At 46.1% G+C, this 22,953-nt stretch overlaps 1 protein-coding gene across 2 annotated transcripts in view; it reads right to left on the bottom strand.

Annotated features, from left to right (window-relative positions):
• myh9b (myosin, heavy chain 9b, non-muscle) overlaps positions 1-21,832 on the bottom strand; it is a 33,674-nt gene extending 11,842 nt beyond the window's left edge. The window contains exons 1-17 of one of the 2 annotated variants that reach the window (XM_012825767.3): positions 21,584-21,832; positions 11,760-12,091; positions 8,428-8,584; positions 7,153-7,180; positions 6,939-7,032; positions 6,007-6,027; positions 4,441-4,533; positions 4,288-4,351; positions 3,935-4,033; positions 3,653-3,796; positions 3,123-3,490; positions 2,860-3,033; positions 2,527-2,700; positions 2,298-2,412; positions 820-1,007; positions 463-584; positions 93-162 (exon numbers count right to left, since the gene is read on the bottom strand). In XM_012825767.3, coding sequence (XP_012681221.1) covers positions 93-162; positions 463-584; positions 820-1,007; positions 2,298-2,412; positions 2,527-2,700; positions 2,860-3,033; positions 3,123-3,490; positions 3,653-3,796; positions 3,935-4,033; positions 4,288-4,351; positions 4,441-4,533; positions 6,007-6,027; positions 6,939-7,032; positions 7,153-7,180; positions 8,428-8,584; positions 11,760-12,086 — 2,238 coding nt within the window. In that variant the 5' untranslated portion in view covers positions 12,087-12,091; positions 21,584-21,832. The remainder of the gene's footprint in view (positions 1-92; positions 163-462; positions 585-819; positions 1,008-2,297; positions 2,413-2,526; positions 2,701-2,859; positions 3,034-3,122; positions 3,491-3,652; positions 3,797-3,934; positions 4,034-4,287; positions 4,352-4,440; positions 4,534-6,006; positions 6,028-6,938; positions 7,033-7,152; positions 7,181-8,427; positions 8,585-11,759; positions 12,092-21,583) is intronic. The other variant, XM_031572809.2, reaches the window with a different exon arrangement.
• Between the last annotated feature and the right edge of the window lie 1,121 nt (positions 21,833-22,953).

Raw genomic sequence — 22,953 nt, 5'->3', positions numbered from 1 at the left:
TGAATAACATCAGACTGATCAAAACGATCTAGAGTAAAACAACACAGGATAAACAATATCCTGTGGACAAAGTGAAACCCTCAGGCACTCACCATGATCAGACAGGCCTGCTTGCCATCCATGAAGCCCTTGGGAATGGAATTGGGAGTGAGGATCTCGTATCTAGAGGACGGAGGAAGAAAGACAGTAATGATGAGTCCATGTAGTGCCAATTTTATTGACCTCACAGAACTGCACGAATAGATACTGAGAAGGTCAACCATCACAGTAAGTGTTTAATTAACTTGTTACTTAGATTGTTGGTATCTATAGCACTGAAGTAGCCTAAACTAAGCTCTTAAATCAAGGCTGTAGGGTGGGACTCGGATATGTCTGACGACATTCAGTAACATTCTCCTTTAGAGAAGATAATAAAGACAATGAAGAGCTTGTGACAAGCTGAAATGTGATTTGATGAGGTACCTCTGCCTGAACTCCTGGAAGACGATGCGGTTGGGGAAGCCCTGTCTGCAGATACGGATTCCCTCCAGCACACCATTGCACCTCAGCTGTTCCAGAACCAGATGTGGGTCCAGCTTACCCGCCTGAGATGACAAAAACACAGAGCCGATTATTCACAAGGCACAATACCAACATCATTACATGACACTGAAACTCATAAATCAAAGCACAGTTACTTAAAAAGTAAGCGCATTTCCAAATATAAGCGGCTATATGTAGGCTCTAACCGCGCTCACAGAGTGTTATCCAAACATCCACGCTCAGTGTTCTGTGAAACCAAACAAATGTGAGTGTGAGTGAGTGAGTGTTTCTTCAAACCTTCTTCTCGTGGTTGGGGATGATGCAGCGCACGAAGTTGGGGTTGGTGTTTCGGAGAGTGGCCATCAGCTTGGACAGCTGCTCCTTGTAGAGCTGGCCGACCGTGCGGAACATGCCCTTGCGTGTCTTAAAGGCACCTGGCAGCTCAGACATACCGGCCACCTTGTCCAGTCCCACAATGTGATCCACTAAATACATTGGAGGAGGCAAAAGACAGAGAGAGACAGAGAGAGAGAGGGTGATGGGGAGAAGGTACAGAAAGGCAATCAGTATGGCCTTGACACAATTGTTCCTATAGCAGGCAGAACACAACATAATGAGGGAAATGAAAAGAGAATGCTTGGAAGAGAACAGTTTCTCGTCTTTCATTAGACAGAACAAAAAGGAGAACAAACTACCTTCTACACTTGTGACAGCAACACACACAACCAACACACAGTGAGAGCAATCAGGAGCAGGGAGACGGATCAGGTCAAAGGTCACAGGATGCCAGTGAAACACAGTGGGGGTCACACACACTCCAAAATGGAACCAAGTCAATGCAGTGAGTGAGGGTCCACTGTGTGGATGGCATGTGTGCTGGTGAATGTGTGTACGTGTGCCTTTCTTTGAAATGGTATTCGATGTATTCTCTATTCTATGTGCCATGAATGGATGTCGACGTGTAGCAAACACTGTGCAGTTTCACAATCTGTTGTGACGGTAGCTCCAAACCCATGCAGTATATACCCATTTCTGCAGTACCATTGACCAACACCAGGAGGCCCAAACCACACTATTTCACAGAGAGGGAGAGAGGGGGAGAGTTCAGTGAAAGCAACAGACAGTAGAACAGACATCACTGCCAACATGGCTGGAGGGATAAACGTTTGAGAGAACACTACATAAATACAATGTAGAGAGAGAAAGAGCTTTGTGGAAAAGATGTGGGGGGAGGAAAAGGGAGAAAATATCATCCACGCAGAAAAGAAGACATAAGAAAATGGTCACCTGAGTCTAAATGTAGAAAAGGAAAACGATGATAAAAATAGGCTCTCTGACAACTCTGTACCTCTGAGGGCAAGAGAGGGAGAGCGGCAAAAAAAGGAGAAAGAGAGAAAGAGAAGAAGGAGGACCAAACAAGGGCAAAACAGAGGACCAGGAAAGGAATGGAAATAACAATTGGAGAGCGAGAGGGCCAAAACAGAGGTCCAACAACACCAGACAACAGACATGGGAGTGGAAAATAAAAATAAATCAAGAAATGAGCCCAAAAAGGTTAAAAACATAATCATCTGTGACACGTTTCATTCTCATGGGCAACAAATAGCAGCATACCATCCTTGCTGCGGTAAAGCCCACATGTATACTCATTGCTTTCAACAACATGGTTCAAGGAAAACAGGGAACCAGCAATGAAATGGTTCCTCTGTGGCCTAGCCAAGGCCATGAGTGTGAACATCTGGCATTTGCATATTTTTCCCCAAAGCTGCACTCACCGTCCTTCCACAGCTCAGACACAAACTTGTCTGTTGACTGGTTGAGCAGAGAGGCAACGTTGTCATTCAGGGGGTCCATGTTCTTCATCAGCCACTCATCCGCTTTGTAGTCCACCTGAGGAACGTGTAGAAACAAACATTACGGTCTTTTGCAGAATGTACAAATTGTTATTCCTGAAGCTTTCCTGAAACATTTTTTTAAATATATATATAAGCTAGATATAATTACCTTTCCAGCGTAGTGGATGATGCTGAAGTCGGCCTCATCCTTAAGTTTCTTGGGCTTGAAGAACTTGGGGTGCGTGCCCTGCTCCTGCAGCACCTTCTCCACAAAGCTCTTGTCCGTGGCCTTGGGGAACCAGCACTCCTCATCCAGCAGAGCCAGGATACCAGGGGGACTTGCCTGGGAAGGAGAGCACACAGCCAAGGGTTAGGAGGTCTCACCATCAGTCAGAAACACCTGTGGAAACTGTAGCATTGCTGGTATAGATCGCTATTTGTGTGAGATGAATAAGACAAGACAGATATACAGTGGAAAAAAGAACGAGATAATTAGACTCACTGGTTTCTCGATGAGGTCGATGCAGGGCTGCAGGTCCAGGCCAAAGTCGATGAAGCTCCACTCGATGCCCTCCCTCTGGTACTCCTCCTGCTCCAGGATGAACATGGTGTGGTTGAAGAGCTGCTGCAGCTTCTCGTTGGTGTAGTTGATGCAGAGCTGCTCGAAGGAGTTCAACTGCGAACGAAGGAAGAGAAGGAAATGAGCGGTGGGCTGAATTTTTAAATACGGCTGTCATTTGTTACCATAATTCCACTGCAGCTCACATCAAAGATCTCAAAGCCAGCGATGTCCAGGATGCCAATGAAGGAGGCCCCCTGGCGCTTGGTCTTGTCCAGTGCTTTGTTGAGGCGCATGACCAGCCAGCGGAACATCCTCTCGTAGGTGGCCTTGGCCAGGGCCTCCACGGCAAATTCTGCCTGCTCCTGGGTCTGGGCCTTCTGCACGTAGTCGCGGCCGACCTTGATCCTGGGCGACAGGATGGCACGGGTGAAGTCGGTCACGTTCATGCCCATGAGGTGGCACACCTTCTGCGCGGCCGTGTTGTCGGGCATGGAGGCCTGGTCATTGTGGCGCTCTTTCTTGAAGCTCATGTTGCCCAGCTGCAGCACGGAAGAGATCACCTTCAGCAGACCTAAAGAGATTGAAAAATGTGTCAAAAAAGAGCAAACTCCCACGCATTCAGTGTTCAGCAGAAACATACATACATTTCACTACAAACGGTGAGAGAAAGAGAATCAAAGGTGTGCACAATGACATATTCCTTGATTATGAACCTGCCAGCTAGAAGACAGACCTATTTGCTCTTCTTCAGGGAAGCCCATGATTCTCATGGCCTCCATGGTCTCGGTGAAGATGTCCTTGTCCTGCTGGCCAGGGATCGTCACATTGCCGTTGGACAGGAAGCGGTAGTTGTTGTATCCCTCAAGGCACAGTTCGGCTGGAAGACAACAGGAACACCCAACACAATGAGTCTCAAGGAGGTCCAGCCCTCTCAGGGCCATGGCCTACTACTGTGGGTTATGGCAGAGGTCATTCATGGCTGTCTGCAGAAAGAGCAAGAAGAAACGAAACTCACTGCGCAGCTTGTCTCCAGATCCTGTGAGCATGTAGTAGAAGATGTGGAAGGTCCTCTCGTCTTTGGCCTGTCTGATGGCACGGGATTTCTCCAGCAAATCTTACCAAGCAGTCAAGGGATCCAGTAAAACGGAACCGAGTTTAGGGTGCTGGTGAGAGTGTGGTGCTTGAATAATGGGCATATACAAACAGCTTCTACACACAGCTTCTCCGTGTAGAGATTTGTTGCGGTCTTCAGTAAGAGAGAAAAAAGAAACACTGTATGTAGTCTCCAAATGATAGTGCAGGGGACTTCTCCTGACTGTCAGGACATACCAAGCATTTGTCATCTTTTCTTTATTTTAAAAAGGATACAGGTCTCAATGTTGGCTCCCACGATGTATCCGTTGACGTCAAAGTTAATTCTGATGAATTTGCCCTAAAGGAAGAGAAGCAGTTGGCATGAAAGTGACCTAATCCTTTCTCAGAGACGCAGGAAATCAAATATTGCATTGTGAGAGCGCTTACAAATCGGGAGGAGTTGTCATTCTTGACGGTCTTGGCATTACCAAAGGCCTCCAGGATGGGATTGGCCTGCAACAGCTGTTTCTCCAGCTCCCCCTGTTGGACAAAGAGAGCACAACACCATGCACACACACACTTAGCTACCAGTGACAGACCAAGCCTTAAAAAGGAATATCCAGACGAGAGGGAGAGAATGTGACAAAGCTGAGAGTGTGACGCAATCATTGGGGAGTGCTTCATAAGTGATCGGCATTCAAACTATGATTCAGCTTGTGAATCACTTCCAAAGAAATCAGTGTCTAAAATGTCTAATCACAGATTGCACTTCAGAGCAGTGCATTCACATAAGTTGAATGTTATCATTCCATCATTATTCACAAAACTACTTCAAATATTTCATTGACAGTGAACAGCACAACAGCAGTCTCATAGAAAAACCTACTTAAAATTGCCTTACCTCGGATTGAAAGACTATATTTCACCAGTTAGTCATGCACACACACCACACCAACACCCACACAAAAAAATTACACAGGCATGAAATCACACACAACAATGTTAGTACCCATACACCATGAGTGACACGTCTGATGTAGTGTGTGAGTGACCCTTCACCGCTGGGCTACCCAGATGACCCCATGCAAAACACTGGCTGACAGGTGACTCTCACGCAAATATTGCACCAGAATGCCATCCCACTAGAAATGTACTCTAGTCAGGTCATGAATGGTTATAAGTTGACCTGTGTTTGACAGACTGATTCTACTGGTCATGTTAAATCTTTAAACATGACTGAAAAATGTCTGAAACATCTGGCAAAACAAATTTTTGTAATTACTGAACTATAATAATTCCTATTCACTCTTATTACATACTTAAGTCACAGTGCTGTGTTATAGTACAAAGCTCATCTCTTGTCTGTGCTTATGGGTGGGTGCTTATTATATTTTGCAATGGGCAATAATCATCCCATATCTAAGATGAATTTAAATCACTCACACTTCACATACTCTTACCATTGAAATTATACATTTTGCAACACATACGAACAAACACTGCACACTGTTCACACAATGTCAGTGTGTTTGCTCAGAGAGGATTCAGAATACTTTCATAGGAAAGGACAGAACGATCACCTCTCTGATCAAATACACTGGTGCACACACACATACACACATACAAAAGCACACAGCTATAAGACACACGCGTACATACATACACCCCCACATCACACAAAATAATACAAATAAAAAAAAATTAAAAATCATGATCCCACACGTACACACACACATAGGCAACACGTATTTCAGACAGACAAGGTGTGTTTGGGTGACTCTGGTCATCCAAACTCAGCCTTGTCTGTCTGAATTTCGCACATCTGCTCATCTCCCAGGTCCCCCTTCTGGGTCATGTGACAATGTCCATGTGACCCGGCAGCCTCCAATGGAGCACAGTTGAGCAGTAAACGGGGAAATAGCGCCCAGTGCGGCAGGGAGAGGAGGAAAACAAACAAACGAAGAAACGAACAAACAAACACACAAGAGTAGTAAGTGTGGGAGAGTAACTCACATGTGACAGGACCGAGCTGTTCTGTTGATGGGGGGGAAAGACAGAGATTCAACCTCAACCCAAAACTGACACACTACAGTGATATTATGGACAACAACATGAGGTTGCTATGGAGGCAGATGGGGATCTAAGCCATCTACAGAGAGGAGTGGCCATTACTGATGTTGTGGCATTTGAGAAGTGTCAAATTGTGCGCATCATGAGTGTGTACATACACATTCTATATACAAATATTTGTAGATGAATATATATGCACACATCCTTATTGCAAACCCCATGTATAACCCCATTATATGTACTCCCAGTGCGTTCCCAGTTGCCTGTGCAGTACTATGCAAAAAAAACATATTTTGTAAAAAATATGCATGGGACGCAGGGTAACTGTGTAAACTCACTAGATGTGCTCCAAATCACCCATGCATTGAGGCATTTTCTGGGTGGGATTGGCCACTCCTGCTCTGATGGCATTGCTCGCCTCGACTGCTATGTGACTGCGATGAATACACTTGTGCATTGACCACACTCAGACACACACTACAGTGAAGCAGTGGTGCGGGGCCACCAATGACTGATGAGATCATATAGTGATTGAAGCAGGCCTATGGTTACCATCCAGCGGGAGAGGATGGGTACTGGAGAAGGTGGAGATAGGAGGTGTGGGGAGATACCAAGAAACACTTTGGGGAGAGCCAACTGGCAGATGTAGTTGTGGAGAGGAGAGTTAAATAAAAGAGAGAGAGAGAAAGAATGAGAGGAAGAGAAGGAGAGAAGGAGGGAGAGAAAAGGAGTGAGTGAGTGAGTGTGTGTGTGTGTGTGTGTGTGTGTGTGTGTGTGTGTGTGTGTGTGTGTGTGTTTGTGAGACAGAGTGAGAGAAAGAGAAAACAGAGAGAAAGTAGAGAAAAGTCGAAAAAGATGGCAATTGCTTTACTGACCTGATCTTTCTTGGTCTTGTGGGAGGAGGCCACGTGAGCCAGATACTGAATGACCTTCTTGGTGTTCTCAGTCTTGCCCGCTCCAGACTCCCCTCTGAAAGAGAGACATGAAGAGGGACACAAAGCAGTCGTCACAACATTTAAGAACAGGCATGGTGGATAAACTAATTTAGGGTGAAGCTCAGACAAGATAGCCAGCAGACATGGGACTCACGTGCACAGAATAGACTGGTCTTCACGGTCTGTGAGAGAGAGAGAGAGAGAGAGAGAGAGAGAGAGAGAGAGAGAGAGAGAGAGAGAGAGAGAGAGAGAGAGAGAGAGAGAGGGAGGAAAGGAATGAGACAGAATAGTTTTCAAGGACACAGAAAACATCATCTCGCAAATAGCACGGAACCCACAACAGATAAAACATGTTTGACTGGAACCGAGTCAAATTAGAAATGTCTGTCAGGCACAACTGGAGCACCGGCACCACTGCCAGTCAGACAGCTTGATAACAAGAGCACGATGTGCAGCACAGTTTTATCAGGACCAAACCATGCCTAGAATTTTGTCTCTGTAACAGGAAGTGCTCTGGCCATCAACGTGAACAGACAGGAAATGAATGTCCGGCTTCCTGTGACTGGAGGAGACGGTGCTGGCTCTTTCATGAACACGCCAATTAAGGCCTACCTCAGTGGCCCCTGAATTCCCAACCCTGAGCAGGGCATCTCGTCTTCATTAAGAAACAATGGACAGACAGGCTAGGTGGGGGGGAAGGGAGCAGGAAGTCATGTCGACAGACAGTGATTCATATCCAGACAATGAGACAGGAGGATGGAGCAAAGTACACTGCCTTCTGATATAGAACTTGTAATAACTTGTATCTATGCATGCAATCAACGAGAGAGAGAGAGTGTGTGTGTGAGAGAGAGAGAGAGAGAGAGAGAGAGAGAGAGAGAGAGACTTTTAACATCCCTTTGTTGGAACACTGATCTCAGAACAGACAGGCCTGTGAAACGAACATGGCCCCATACAAGTTCATGAGCAATCAATGAGAGCAAACGAGAGATTGAAGTCGATATCTATTCTGTGGAAATTCCAGCATGAGTTTATGAGGGCTTGAACAGGGCCTGAGGGTGGTTCTGGGATATTGATTTTTTTTTTTCTGCTGCATGATCCCATGGTAGACTCAGACTCAGACAGCAGTGAAAGATGTGGACACTCCCTGACTGGAGGAGTACCAGCTCAATCTCAAACATAATATAGGGCAGCAATCCTATTAGGGGGGCCTACTGGAAGCTTCAGTTCCACAGAGAAATACACAAGGGCTAATGTCCTTGATTGTGTGCAGTTTGGTAAGTTTGAGAGCCTTGATCTATGCACTGACGAAAAGCTAAATGTACCATTACATGTTTATTAAAATACTATTAGTATAAGAGCTTGCTTAGCTTGACCAGGCCTCTTAGCACTGCTAGGACCATGGAAAATGTATGTGTAGATTACTCACCCTGCATCATACTTCTGTAGGCCGTGTCAGTGATGGCGTAGATGTGTGGGGGCATCTCGTGGCGTTTTTTGCCCTTGTACATCTCAACGATCTCCTCAGAGTAGATGGGCAGGTTCTTGTAAGGGTTGATCACCACACAGAAGAGCCCAGAGTATGTCTGTGACATGAAATACATTATTGTAAGATTATGGATTATTCCCCAAATCCCATCGCGCTGAGAGCACAAGCGTCTGACTACCAAACCTCCTCACTGAACATATGTAAACACCAAGTGAAGCAATATGTCAATTGTTTCACTTAATTAATGAAACCCTAATTGTGCTACTAATACTGATCATTATTCCCATGACACAAAGCAAGCCAGTGGCAGATTTCAACTGCTGAGCTCAGATTAATTCTGAAGAAAAGGAGTATGTGGCGACTATATGCTCCAGTACTCATAAGCACTGTTTAGTAACTGCACCCTTAAACCGCATACTTTCGAGCTGTAAAATAAATGTTATGTTAGTTAATGACTACTGTGATGAGACGTCAATGCAATTTACATTTTTTATAAAAATCAGCATTTCATGGATTGAAAATGGCTCAACATGTCATCCACTGTTTAAAATCATCCTGGACCTTGCGAGGCCGATCCTGACGTAGAGTCAACTGTTTGGGATTGATCTTCATCATGAAATGGGCGGCCCACCTCCCTAGCCCCCTGATCAGTACTAATCATTAGCCGTGTTTCCATTATTGGGCCAAAACCAGGGCGAGTCTTGGCCAAGGCCAGTTGCGTCTCCATTGTCACTTCCAGGGGTTGATGAGCTCAGCTGGCTCAAATGAACACAATATGTATGAACGTTTAATTCATACCTTTTACAGATTACTGCATGATAGTTGAAGCTCATTTATTGCAATGAACAAATAGCCCTTAGTCCCGGTTAGCCTCAAGATAGCCCTAGCTCGCACTGGCCCCATAGTGGAATCACGGCTATTCAGAGGGGTTAACATCCCACCCCACCCAGCCCCCTTTCTTAGCCCCTTGCCCACTTTTTAGCATTTTTCTACATCACACAGAGGGTGGAATTATGCTCAGATCTGGGGGTGAAGCTACGCATCAGTAGTACGGTGCCTCTTAAGGGTTAATCAGAGCAACTGTCCACAGGCTTTCATGTCTGCTCCTGAGGTTTAATAGGAACAGAGAGGAGATAAGAGTGACTGTGTTGCACATGTGGTGGTGGTGGTGGTGGGGGGGGGGGGGGGGGGTAACTGTAATGACTGTAGGTTCAGCCTATGGCTCTTTACAAGCAGGCCTTTAAAGCGCTCCTGATTAATGGGAGCACAAAGCGCTGGAGAGGTCTTGGCTGGGGGGATGGTAGGAGCCTGAGGTAATGATAAGGAGGGAAATAAACTACAACAATACCTCATGTTGTATTTCCCAGAACTGCTGCTGACTGCTCCCCACCCCTAGCGAGGCCCGAGTTCTCTCTTGAGCCAGCACTTCATTATATCATACTTAGGTCATACAGCCCACCCCACAGGCGCCTCCCCCAACCCCCATCTCGCTCCCCAGCAGAAGTTTCACAACACCCCACACACACACACACACACACACACACACACACACACACACACACACACACACACACACACACACACACACACACACACACACACACACACACACACACACACACACACACACACACACACACACACACACACACACACACACACACACACACTCGCTCACTCACATGCACAACGATAGGACAGGACCTCATGCAGTCTTTATGTGCCCCTCAAATGGTTGCTCTTCTTCTTCCTCTACATTTCCCCTCTCCCAACCCTCCACTCCTTTCCCTTGCCTTCATCCTTATCTGGTCCATCTCTCCCACTGCACTCATTTGTATCCCTCTCTCCCTCCCTCCCTCCCTCCCAGACCGCCTGAAGATAGTCCAGTATATCCCTCTCCTTAACCTGCCCTACATTCCTTGCTGGTCTTCTCAATGTCATTCTACAGGTTTCATCCCCTGCCTCTCACTCTGTGGATGCTTTGGTTGCTTGAGGCCCCTCATCCCCAGACGTCGTTTGGGTGTTGCACTGGTCTGACCAGGTCAAGGCTGCCTCTGGTTTGCCAGTGGCCCCCAGGCATGGGATGCAGCCAGTGGTGGTAATTACAGGCAATGAGAACATAATTTACATTCCACAGCCATGTTGTTTCTCCAACAACGCCGAATAACTGACAAAGGTGCCCCTCTAGTCTTAGAAATGCTCTCAGAACTCCCCCTTAACATGCTCTATGACCCAACTTTCTCACCACTGTTCAACTCTTGTTCTCCAACAATATGCCTACAATTTCTTCCCTCTCCCTCTATTCCTCCCTCCTTTCCTCTCTTTCTCCCTCCTTTCCTTTCATTTCCTTTCCTCTCTCTCTCTCTCTCTCTCTCTCTCCCTCCCTCCTTTCCTCTCTCCTTTCCTCTCTCTCTCCCGCCTTTCCTTTCCTCTCTCTCACCTGCCCCCCTCTAGAGAATATTGTTCCAGCAACTTCCTGTTTACAGCAAAGCTACAAACACAGTGAAGGAGAGGAGAGGAGAGGTGGCAGGAGGACTGTTTAGCAAAGAGAACAACAAACACAGGCAAGACAGTCCAAGAGAGAAGGAGAGAGAAAGAGAGAGAGAGGGGGGGGGGGGGGGGGGGGGGAGAGAGAGTGAGTGAGAGTGAGAGGGGGAGAGAGGGGGGGGAGAGAGTGATGGTGGGAGAGGGGGAGAGAGGGGGGGGAGAGAGTGATGGTGGGAGAGGGGGAGAGAGAGCAAACAAAAGGTGGAGAGAATGAGGAGTTGCACAAAAAAAAAAAAAACAGTGCAGTGCATTAGAGAGGATCATAATTCCCATCAAACGAAATGTACAACATCAAAGCATTTCTGATATAGACTGAACCATCAGTCATCAGAGCCATTAAGGCAATCGGGAATGAAGGAGATGGGGAGGTCTGGATTTGAGCCAAGGCATTAAAGACTGTGTGATAAGACTTACAGGGGACTTTCTTTACAGCACACAGACTCGCCTTGACAAACTTTACCTAGGTGCTTTGTGAATCGAAACTAGATGAAATGGTAAATAATTAACCACTGGCCTGTTCTAGTTCAGTGCTGGATTAATAGGCCATAAGGAACAGAGGATGTGACTGAGTGTACAGCGCTGTCATGGGCTAATAAGATCAGTCAGACTGATCAGGGTGGCGGCAGGCAGAGGGGCACCAGGGTGCATCACAGAAGCAGACGCAACACACACACACACTCACACACACGCACACACACACACCACAAACATAGCATCCAACTCACGTAGATGAGGCCGGAGTAGTAGCGCTCCTTCAGGTTGTGCAGCACAGAAGCCTCGTTGAGGCAGGTGAGCTCGGCCATGTCCTCCACCTTGCTGAACTTGGGCGGGTTCATCTTCTGGATGTCATCCTTGTTGACACGCACCTTCTTGCCGGAGTCGGCCAGCTCCACCATCACCTCGTCGCCATGCTCCTCCTTGATGGAGCCAGCCTCGAAGCCCAGCCGCTCCGAGGGCACCCACACCAGCTTCCTGGAGGCCCAGTCGGCCTGCGCCAACGGATTGTTGACTATGTTGCGGTCCACATACAGGAACTTGTCTGCGTCCGACATGATTGCTGCAGAAAGACAAAGAGAATAGGACTGAGTGAGCGTGGGAGTGAGGGATGGGTGGAGAGAAGGATGATCGAGGGAGCAAATGTCACAAAGAACAAATGTCAAAAAAACACCTTCAAACAAAGTGCAGACCACACATGAAAGACAAGGAGAAAATGTTCCACATGTGGTTTGCATGCATTGCTGTTTTGTTAGACTTCCTAAGGACAAGCTCTTCAAACAAAAAAAATATGTCCTCTTTTCTCAGAGGTATTTTATCTGGAGAGAGAAAAATGTGCCTCACAAAAATGTGCTTTTCTCTCAGTGTTTGATGGATGGCTGGTATTTCAAGCCAAGCCTAGTTCCCCTGCCCTTGGATCTTATGTAACCCTGGAGGAATGCAGGGGTTGAGGCTGCTGTGAGAGCCAGAACCCAGGTGGGATCAGGGAGATGTAAACCACACAAAACATCAACCAACCCCACACCCACCACTCACTAACTTGAAAAAGCCTTGAAAAGGACAGAAGGGGGGAAAAGAGCAGAAAAAAAATCTAACAAAGGGGTGCTTTTCACCTCCACTAGTTAATAATACCTTCTCAACAATGGGGACTTCACAGGGATCGTAAAAAAGGAACAAGAAACTTTGCGCCTGTAATAATGAGCAAAACGTGCCAGCCATTTTGAACAAATCTGTGGTGTATGGAGGGACGTTTGTTGATTACATGATTTGGGGTTCTTCTCTGAAACAATTTCCAGTATGGAGGAAGAACAACCTGCCCTGGCTATGGGTGGCTGGAAGTGGGCCTGTGTGTGTGTCTGAATCACCTGTGGTCGAGGGGAGAGGGAACTATGAGGACACCCGCTTCTTCTTTGGCTGGGGACCTTTGGCTGGCCAAGAGAAATTATATCAGAGCTAAATCGCCCCAAATGTTCCCTGTGGGAATTCGAGCTCGGAATATTAAAGAGCAGTCACTTTCACACACAAACAACACACAACACCCACACAAAGAAAGTCTTGAGTGAAAAACCATAAAACACACGGCAGGCCTGAACATGGCATAACTGGCACCTCCACTTTCTCACGCTGCCCGTTTAACCGAGGGTGAGCATTTAACCTCCGGCGGAAGATGGAAGGTGACAGGACGAGTCTTTCTAGAGCCCCGGGAGAAAGCAGCAGACTTACATAAGCCGCAATCTTCACAGGAGCACACACAAGGCAGGCAATTATCTGAACATGCTGTGCCTCTCGTGGGCCATGGGGCCACTGCTTTTTACTAGCGCAATTATCATCATTCCTCTCCAACAGAGCCAACAAGGCTTTCTCCCAGCAATGCTTATCGTCCCTCAGGGCATAAATAGAAAGCACAAAGTAATGAAGAAACACGCTTTAATGGGAGAGGAGTAAGTAGGATGCATGAATTTGCACTGGCAGACAAAAAAAAAAAGCAAGCTAATGGAATGCTCCTGTTCGGCGGGGGGGGGGGGGGGGGGGGGGGCTCGAGAGCAAAATGAGTTCTTCTTGTAAGGAAGTAGTAACTGCATGGGCAGGCCTAATTCCCCCTCCCCTGCTAGCATGGGGCTGGTTACTGGTTACACAAGTGAGACACTTGAATGCATCTGCTCTGCAGTGCTCGAGGGGTCTGGGGCAGCAGACTAACAGTCACATGACTGACTGCAGGAAGGAGGACAGGCAGAGAGTGAAAACGAGCGAGAGACGGAGGAATTAGATGGCCCATAAATCACAAGCCTTCAGGGGCTAGAAGATCCTGACTGGTAGTCTGCGTGACCGCAACTGTGAGTGGGTGGGAGGTGTGTGTATGTGTCCGTGAGTATTTGAGTGAAAGTGAACGAGGTGATATGGATACGTGGATGTGTGTGTGGGGAAAAAAAACAATGGTTGACTTCACATGGAATAGCCCGTAGGGGTTTGTGTACTCTAAAACAGGGTGGTGATGGAGTATGCTGTGAGCCCAACCGCAACGGTATACTAACACGATCCCAAGAGAGAGTTACAGAGGGAGAGATGCAGCGTTGCAGCACGGACCTTCTCACGCCCCTCAAACCACTTCCCCCGTCCCATGTCTCACACATCCCCAACCTCTCCAGCTGACACCCAGCACTGCTGCTGCTGCTGTTGTTTCTCCTCCCCCACTTCCTGCTGTGGAACATGGGGTACCCCTAAAATGAGTCCCCCTTCTCTCCGCCCACCCTTCCCTCTCTCTTTCTCTGTCTCTGTCTCTGTCTCTCAGCTCCAGACGCCCTGCACTAAACCGTACAACCCTCTCCCCCTCCCACTCCCCAGAGTTTGTGTTTATCCAGACTTTCGGGGTCACATTCCAACCATACTGACTCGATCACAGAGCAAAGTGGGAGTTAAAAAAAGAAAAGAATGCAGGCCTTTTTTCCTCCCTCCCTCCTTCCTTCCTTCTCTCTCTCTCCTCTTTTCTTCCTACATACTTGCCCTCCCCTCATCCTTCTTTTCCCATCCCTCACTTCGCTGGGTCACTGACGGCTGCAGGGGGTCTGACTCTCGCCACAAATCAGTGTCACTTTGTTCTCCTTGGAGAGCAACAACAGGCACATGGCTGTCCTCACTCTGCACACAGCCAAAGGTGATGGTCACTTTAACCGAAGTAGCCAGGGATGCTTGGCCACGCTGCTCACCAGCCATTCATCCCAAATAGTTTGACTAACTATTTGCAGAAAAAGCCATGCTTTAATGCAAATATAATGAATCCACACGCACTGATTTGTAAGGAGATATCATTTGGGTGTGGCTTTGTGTGTTTGTGTGTTTGTGTCTGTCTATGTGTGCGTGTGCGCGTCTGACGTTGTAGAGAGAAAAACCACAACAACCTGGAGAGCTGTTTGTGCAAACATGGCCTTCAGACAAAGCAGCTCAAGCGCCTTAGAATCATTAAGCTGAAGTGCAGACTAAACACGGTGGAGCACAGCTTGCCCATTACCTATGATGCACAACCTGGACTCCAGTTGAATATCTCGAGTGAGAGTCAAAAATGATAATAAAACAAAAGTTCCTCACAAATTTTTAGATCTAACATGGTTGTGAAAAGAGGCCAGGATGCCAGGATGATTTTCCACAAAAAATTTCCACAAAAAAGGAAGCTATTTTTGTGGCTTTCTGTTCTCAACCGTTCAACTTGATATCACCTGAATTGAAACCTAAGGCATGGCTACATGGGCCAGTCACATAATATTCAGCCCTAGCTAACAGGACGAGGACAGACCACCCATACCACTCTTTGCCCCTACACTTTCCTATTTTGTTACACCAATATAAAGCCATTTATGAGTTCAACTGCAGTGACAATGGAGTTTCTTTATTTTCCAGCTCGTCACTGTGACAATAGCACGTTCTCCACCACAACTAGATTAGCGTCTGAGAGTTCAATTCCCAAAGCTATCTAAATTAGATAAGTCAGGTGGTGCCAGCAGTCGGGTCTAGCTTGCAGAATGGCAGGAAGAGGAAAGTGGATGGATGGGTGTGGAAGGAGTGATGATGGAGTGAGAGTGTGTGCGTGTGTGTGTGGGCGCGCACACTGATGGAAAGGGCAAAGTTGCCACAAAGGTGACATCATGCTGATCATGTGACTCATGTATGACTGAACCTGTGTGTGAGCATAAATGTATGTCTGTGTGTGCATGTGTGGGGATATTTGTTTATGGCCTTGTTTGTGCGGGTCCTTCTTGTGTGTATGAAGATGACCCTTTTCTTGATGATCCTCTTTGCATGCATGCACATATGTGTCTATCTCTTCTTGTGTGTGTGTTTGTGGACAGGGGTGTGTGTGTGTGTATCAGGGTGTGTATGGACCAAAGGCCGAAGCCAGTGTGTGCGTCTGTGTGTGTGTGTGTGTGTGTGTGTGTGTGTGTGCGTGTGCCTGTGTGTGTGTGTGTGTGTGTGTGTGTGTGTGTGTGTGCAAGGGCACGGGGGGACTAACGAGCCAGCTTTCAGCACTCCGCCTCAGGCTCGCTGCAGACCCACGCCAAGAAATACATACTCCTCCTCGTCGAGGCCATCCCTCTCTCCCTCGCTTTCATTCCGTTCTGCCCGAGTGAGCGAGGGAGGGAGCGAGCGACTCCCCGAGTCACCCTGGCCCTCAGCCGCGCTGCTGAGTTGCAAGAATCTCCTCCTGATCCACGTTAATCAGGCCACACATCACTATATAAGGCCGGGCCGCGCTGCCAACTTTCCACCTCTCTGCCTCTCTCTTTCGCTCATCCTTCTACCCCTCTAAAATACACACAGGCAAACGTACCGGCCAGACAAGCCTGCGCAGCTGGGAGGAGTGAGGGAGGGGGGCCAACCCACCTAGCTACACCCCAGCAGGACTTATAGGCCACCAAGAAATGTAGCCTTAATCAAGCTGCCACTGTCTATCCACCTGTTTTATCTATTTATTCAGCCTTCCCCACTCCCTCCACCCCAAGTCCTTCCAAACCTCGAGTCCATCATTCAATCTTCCAGTCAGGGTCAGAGAGAAAGAAGAAACAGAAGGCTGACCAATTAAAACACTGATGGAAAGGGCAAGTGAGTTTGGTGTCCTCCATGTTTAAGTTCATTATGGGCTTAGAGACCGTCTGAGAGAGAGAGAGAGAGAGACAGAGAGAGAGAAAGAAAGAAGGAGTGAGAGGGGAGAAAAGAGAGTATGTGTGACAGAAAGGAAATGAAAGAGGGGCAGGAGGAGGAGGAGGGGGAGGAGGAGGAGGAGGAGGAGGCAGGGTGTAGAAAGAGAAGAGAGGAGAGGAAATGACATAGAGGGAAAACTATTTTGCCGTTTGTGGGACTTTGCCGTGCGGATTCTTACACAGCAAGTACAGAGGCACTGGCAAAATTAGAGAGATTGTTGCGTTCTCCCAAGGGATGCATCATTAGGCTGGCAGTGCTCCCAAAACTGGAAATACGACTGACTGAAAGTTACTGTACTGACGGCTTAAGAACCTAACAGTAGGCGAGTCGGTGACTTTGCTGCTCCATTTTAGGTTGTTGAGGTTGAGTGTTTTTATGGCCATTATAAAGTACAAGCAGCCAGCTCTGGGGGAAACCCACAACAGGAGTCAGCAGGGAAACAATAGAAACAATTCAATGAAATTACTCCATTGTGTCACAAATGGTTTACTCTGTATACCATTGCTAAATAAAAGTCAGCTATGATCCATTATGTGATAGACACACAGACTGTCCTATGATGAATGTTGGATGATTGTTACATAAGGCTATTAACTGTTCAAGAGAAACGTGGTTGTGGGGGTGGGACACATCACTCTTCAACTTGGCATTTAACGACAGCTATAACGAGGAAATCGCCTGAGGCTTTTTTTATTTTAAAACGCATTCATCTGGCAACACATACACTTCCACCTCGCTGTTATCCTTTCGATATTCATCCCTGGAAAATAGTGCCACCTCTCGCCAAGCCTTCAGCTCAATCTCACCTTATCACTCAGTAGTAGGGAACTTTATCATCAGCTGACAAGGTCACTCCCCTCAAAGATTCAACATGAGCTCACCAACGTAAAAAGTGCCAACTCAACAACTTGCCAGAACATGTATAGTGCAACCACTGTGTGAACCGTGGAGTTACAGTTGAAAATGTCTCGACTGGAGAAGAGTTCATTAAATGGGAATGAGAAAACTATGGAGAGGTTCTTACAAAAGAAACACAGGTTTAATACTGTGCCTTGTTGTTTAAGCATGAGGTGTTGGGTAACAGCTCTTGGTTTGACACAGTCCTTACACACACACACACACACACACACACACACACACACACACACACACACACACACACACACACACACACACACACACACACACACACACACACACACACACACACACACACACACACACACACACACACACACACACACACACACACACCCAGGTGCACCTAGTCACACACCCTACCCTGAACAAAGTCTATGCTCTGACATACATTACACTGCCAGCCTGTTACTACCCACATGGGGCCTGTTAAAAAACACCAATGCCTAACTATTAACCCAACTCTATCAATTAGTTTGGTAACAAAACACAGAGAAACTACAGTGCCACAAATATAGGAAACATCTGGATTTTTTCCACATGGTACAGACAAGGGTACAAACAGGAAGTGACTTCAGCTCACCCTGTCTTCTGGCTGTGGTGATTGTTGTGGCCTAGCCCTTTACTATAGAAGCCATATCTCAGTGGTTTAGACTTCATAAGTTGTGGCCCTCTCAAGTAAGGACACCATTCTGTGCCTCTGACCTCAAGGAGGGAGTCTGCAGGTTCCCTGCTTATTCGGAAGCTCTCTTACAGAAACCATTTCCCGCCATTGTTGCATTCTCTGGAACACAGCAGGTGTGCAGTGACAGGGTGGACTAAACACAGGGAAGGGTGGACAAGCAAGCAAACAAAAAAAAAATCTTTCTCCACACAAAGGAGAAAGTGGGGAGTGGACAAAGGAGGGAACGGAGGTACAGAAGCCTTTTGGCAAAGCCACGATGACCAGCTTGCCCAGTAAGATTGACCCAATTCAATTACGTTGTTTGGTTTGGGCCAGCCTGGCCAACACAAAAAGCCAGAAGCTTGGTGCCAATCAGATAATAATAAGGTTACTGCGCTAATATGAGGTGAATTGCAGTGTCGACAGATGGCGCAGGTGTGTGTCTGTGTGTTGGGAGGATGGGATGATGTATTGCCTTTGATGTCTGATGAGCACGCTGTCTGAGTGTGCATCATTATCTGAGGTGTTCTACCATGACACATGAGAAACTGCATTACAGAGCACAAGTAGCTCTTCCCTATAGTTTTTAATACATCCATATCATAGCACTGACCATATACCATCCATAAGGTATTTATGCGTGAGGATGGCACACACTTCTTGTTAAAGCCTGAGTTTTTCAGTGCAACCTGATTAAAAAGGTCACTGTGATTCCTCACATCAGCTCTGGATCACTCAATCTCCGTTGACAGAAACAGATTTGTGAAGAACAATGGTTTGCGCTGGTTTAACACCCCATTGGCTGAGAAGTCTGTCAGCTAGATGCTGTTGGTTTACAGAGACTTGTGTCAACATCTGACTAATCCCCTCACCGTTTCCTCCCTCACTACTGACTGGGTTGAGTTCAATACAAACACCCCGAAAGGCCTTCAAGGAGATAAAGGTCACAAGGGAGGATGCTTAGAGATGCCAGGAGAAGAACCCAAACAAGGCTTTAACATATTGTTCTTCTAGGGGGTTGTAGTGACCTGCTCCTGCACAAGCTAACAGGTTTTTATCAAAGTAAGAAATCCTTAAATCCAAGTTCAGTCTCACCAAAGACTTAAAACATCTCGGGAAGTGCCTCAAAACTATCCCAGCACACAAGTTAGCCTAACTTAAATACATAGACCTTACATATAATGCCACTTCATTCCTATGAAGTTTATTCATGGACTATCAAGGACTATTAATGGTTTACTTATTTGGAATTTCCTTGTATGCTCCCTTCACTTCAGCCTCCATTTTTAAATCAATAATATCTCAATGCTGGGAGTCAGAGAGCAAGAAACAGAGAGAGTGAAAGAGAGGGAAAGAACCACAAAACCCCTCCCTAAGACACCAGGGAAGAGCTGGAAGTTTTATGGAGCAGTGATCCTTGTTTATTGCTTGTGTGGTTTAGGAGCTGAAGCTGGCATACAGAGATAAGAAGATAACACTGAATGGGTTGTTGAAGTCAGAAAAATACAGCGATACAACTAAACAGATACTAAAAGTAACAATGACATAAAATGACGTTCTGCACATTAAAAGTAAGACTAAGCCGGGATATTTGCATAGGTTTTGTTCACACATGAGCAGCACAAAGTATGTCTAAACTCTGCCCTCCACCTCCATGTCTGGGGTTGACTATGCACTCAAAATTCTGTTCAATTGACACCACAATGAAGTGAATAAATACATAATTCCAGCTTTTTGCCTTTTTTCTTCTTCAGTTATACAGATATTGTGATGCATCACAGATGGCTGTCTTTCAATGATGCCATCATTATCGTGGGCAACATATTGTGACGGTATCATATGGTGAGTTACTCTGTGATTTCCCCCCCCTATTGGTGATGTCTAGCCACAGCGGAGTTGTCTACCTCAGTACTGGAGCGAAGAGCTGGCAGACTCTGGGACAAGAAGGGTGTGTCGTGGTACAGTGGTGAGCTGCTATGGGACATAAGTAGGCCGTGGAGACACTGAAACTAGGAGTCCATGTATGTGGCCATTCTCGAAACAAATCCGTTTTCCAAAAGGTGCACCAAGAGGAACCATGAAAAGCCGCACTCTGAATGTGTGGAATGCTCCAGTGTTAACTATACTGGAGAACTCATATTGAAATAATGGGTTGTTAGGCTCATGGTTGGACATCAAAATTTTAATGTTGGTAAGTGGCAGCGTCGACTGTGTGTGGGCCTTGCTAACCATTACAGATCAAGCAGAGTATGCCTGTATAATTACACAAACTGTAATTCTAGCTCTTTAGATCGAACTGATAAAATCAGGAGCATACATTCTTTTTGCCTCTAGATCTACATTGTTTTGCTCTCCACGATAAACTTTTTCAAAGGCAAAGGAAAATAAAGCAGCCTATACCCTATTAAGAATGCCCATCTGAGGTATTTTCTGTAACTGTACACAACAACAAAAAAAGTCACACCACGACAGACAGTGTAAGACAGCTTAATGCCTATGAAAACGTGCGCTTAGTTCGCGTCTCATTGGGGTAAAATTAAAGTCATTGTAGTAGACCTATGGTTTGAAAACCTATATGGCCCAACTGCATATGGCATAATATGACGTCAGATCGTAACACATACTTGTGGTTAAAATCGGCTAACGTCATTCAATCGAACAACAGGAGGCAAGTGGACAGTGAAACCACTAATCAAAGAGTGACGTAATGGTGAGCAACTGCACCGTACACAACCGACTAGTTCACCGGTCATCCAGAAAATGACACCAAACTTAACGTTAACCAGGCAGTGACTATTCCAGCGATGATGTCTCTTCTATTCATTATAAGCAATCATTCCTGCCCTATTGTTTCACGTCAAAGCATTTTCTCATTGCCTCTGTCTTTTTGCAACTCATTCATGCGAATCACTTCCTGTACCAACTTGCTATTCTACAGCAGCGCACTTTTCGTGGCAAACTAGCCTAACAGTTACTTTATATATTTCTGCATCAAATTTATTTATTTTTTTTACAATGAAACCGACACGCGATCTTACTTCTAATGTGTAAAGAATACATATCAACATATGTTCCGAAATATAGTGGGTTTTACACTTCTTTTAGACAAATCAAGGCCATCAATGGAGGTCCCACCCAACAATGTGTTGAAGTTGCTGTTCTCGCCCTTCCTAGCTCAGTGCACTTGCGCTTGGCGCTTACCTATCGATACAGGCCGGCAGAGCTCAACGTGATGAAGATGTAGACTGGATAGGCTACGGCAACACTTAGTTGGATATTTACCTGCTCTTCAGATGCAGACGTTTTTTGGGGTGGCTAGCAAAAACCGGTGGCTCCGTCGATGTCCGTTACGCAGCGAATCAAACTCCCTTTTCGACGGCTGCTACCTCGCTACAAGATATGGTTAAACTGGAGCGTTCGTTTCCTCCCTCCCTTTCTCTCCCTTACTATTTTCTCTTTTTTCAATTTCTGTCTACCCTCCCTCCTTCACAAGCCGAAATTTCATACAGAGTCGGGGTGCGGTCCAGGGAGGGAGGAGGCTATGATGTGAGTCTGCCCTTTCAACCACTCACAGACAATATTTTAACAGTCCCAACCAGGCGAGCCAGTCAGATCGACTTAGGGGCGGGAATTTGTGGGAACCTTCGTGCCAGTGGGCAAAAGTATGAACTTGAAATAGTAGGGGGGTGCAAGGAAAACGTGGTGTTTAATGGAAGAGGTATGTGCAGGCTAAGGATTTTTTTGACCATATAAGTAGCCCTCCGTTCAGTGAATACTGGGCTACGCCATGAAGGTCTTTGTCATCATCTGGCCCACCCTCATCTCCAGCAGTATTTCCTCTATGAACACACTGCACACACGGAATTAAACCTTGGAATTTGTTTATTCGTTTATAATCCCACGTATTTATTTGGGAAAGATATTTAAAAAGCCCAAACACAAACTCAAACCTAATCATTACCCCAACCTCAAGTTCAACTTTAAATATGAAATAATGTAGCTGTGAGGGAAAAAAGTAATAAAGACATTAAAACATTGGGGGCAAGAGTTGCCATTTGTTTTTCCTATAGTTCAAATTAGAAAACTGCCATAAAGGTAACTATTATGGAAGGGATGAAAGACTAAATACTAGAGAAGTTAAGTTGAAACAGAGCACACTGAGATTTTCCTGACATCACCATAAACAGTTTAATAAAAAAAATCAAACATTTGTGAGACAAAAGCATCCTCGGTGTGTGATTTTCTCAAACAAATGTTATACCTCCACAAGACACTCTCAGCTTCCTCATGGGTTTAACGTGACAGCTCTTGTCCTCTAAATTGCTTACGATAACAAATATTTAAATTACATGATAGGTAGGGTTTGAATTACATTTCATTAAAAGACATTCCTTTCTCAAAATCTGGTCAGCATGGGTGTAATTGCTCTAGTGAAAATGGTTAATGAAAAAGCAGAACTGAATTGCTTTAAACTGGTATGCGTGGCATGCTGACCTTGTTTATGAGAGCTTTCAGTGGCTGTGTATCATCGCTGACACTTAACTTGGGAACATGCAGTGTGGGGTTGGAAAAATCAATACATCTCTCACTCTCTGGCTGGTTGGGCAATAGGAGGAATTTCAGTTCAGAGGTCAAAAGTCACTGCTGTCCCT

Source organism: Clupea harengus, chromosome 1, assembly GCF_900700415.2.
Source record: "Clupea harengus chromosome 1, Ch_v2.0.2, whole genome shotgun sequence".
Classification (NCBI taxonomy): domain Eukaryota; kingdom Metazoa; phylum Chordata; class Actinopteri; order Clupeiformes; family Clupeidae; genus Clupea; species Clupea harengus.
Note: the sequence above shows the minus strand (reverse complement) of the source record. Positions and strands in the feature narration are given on the sequence as shown.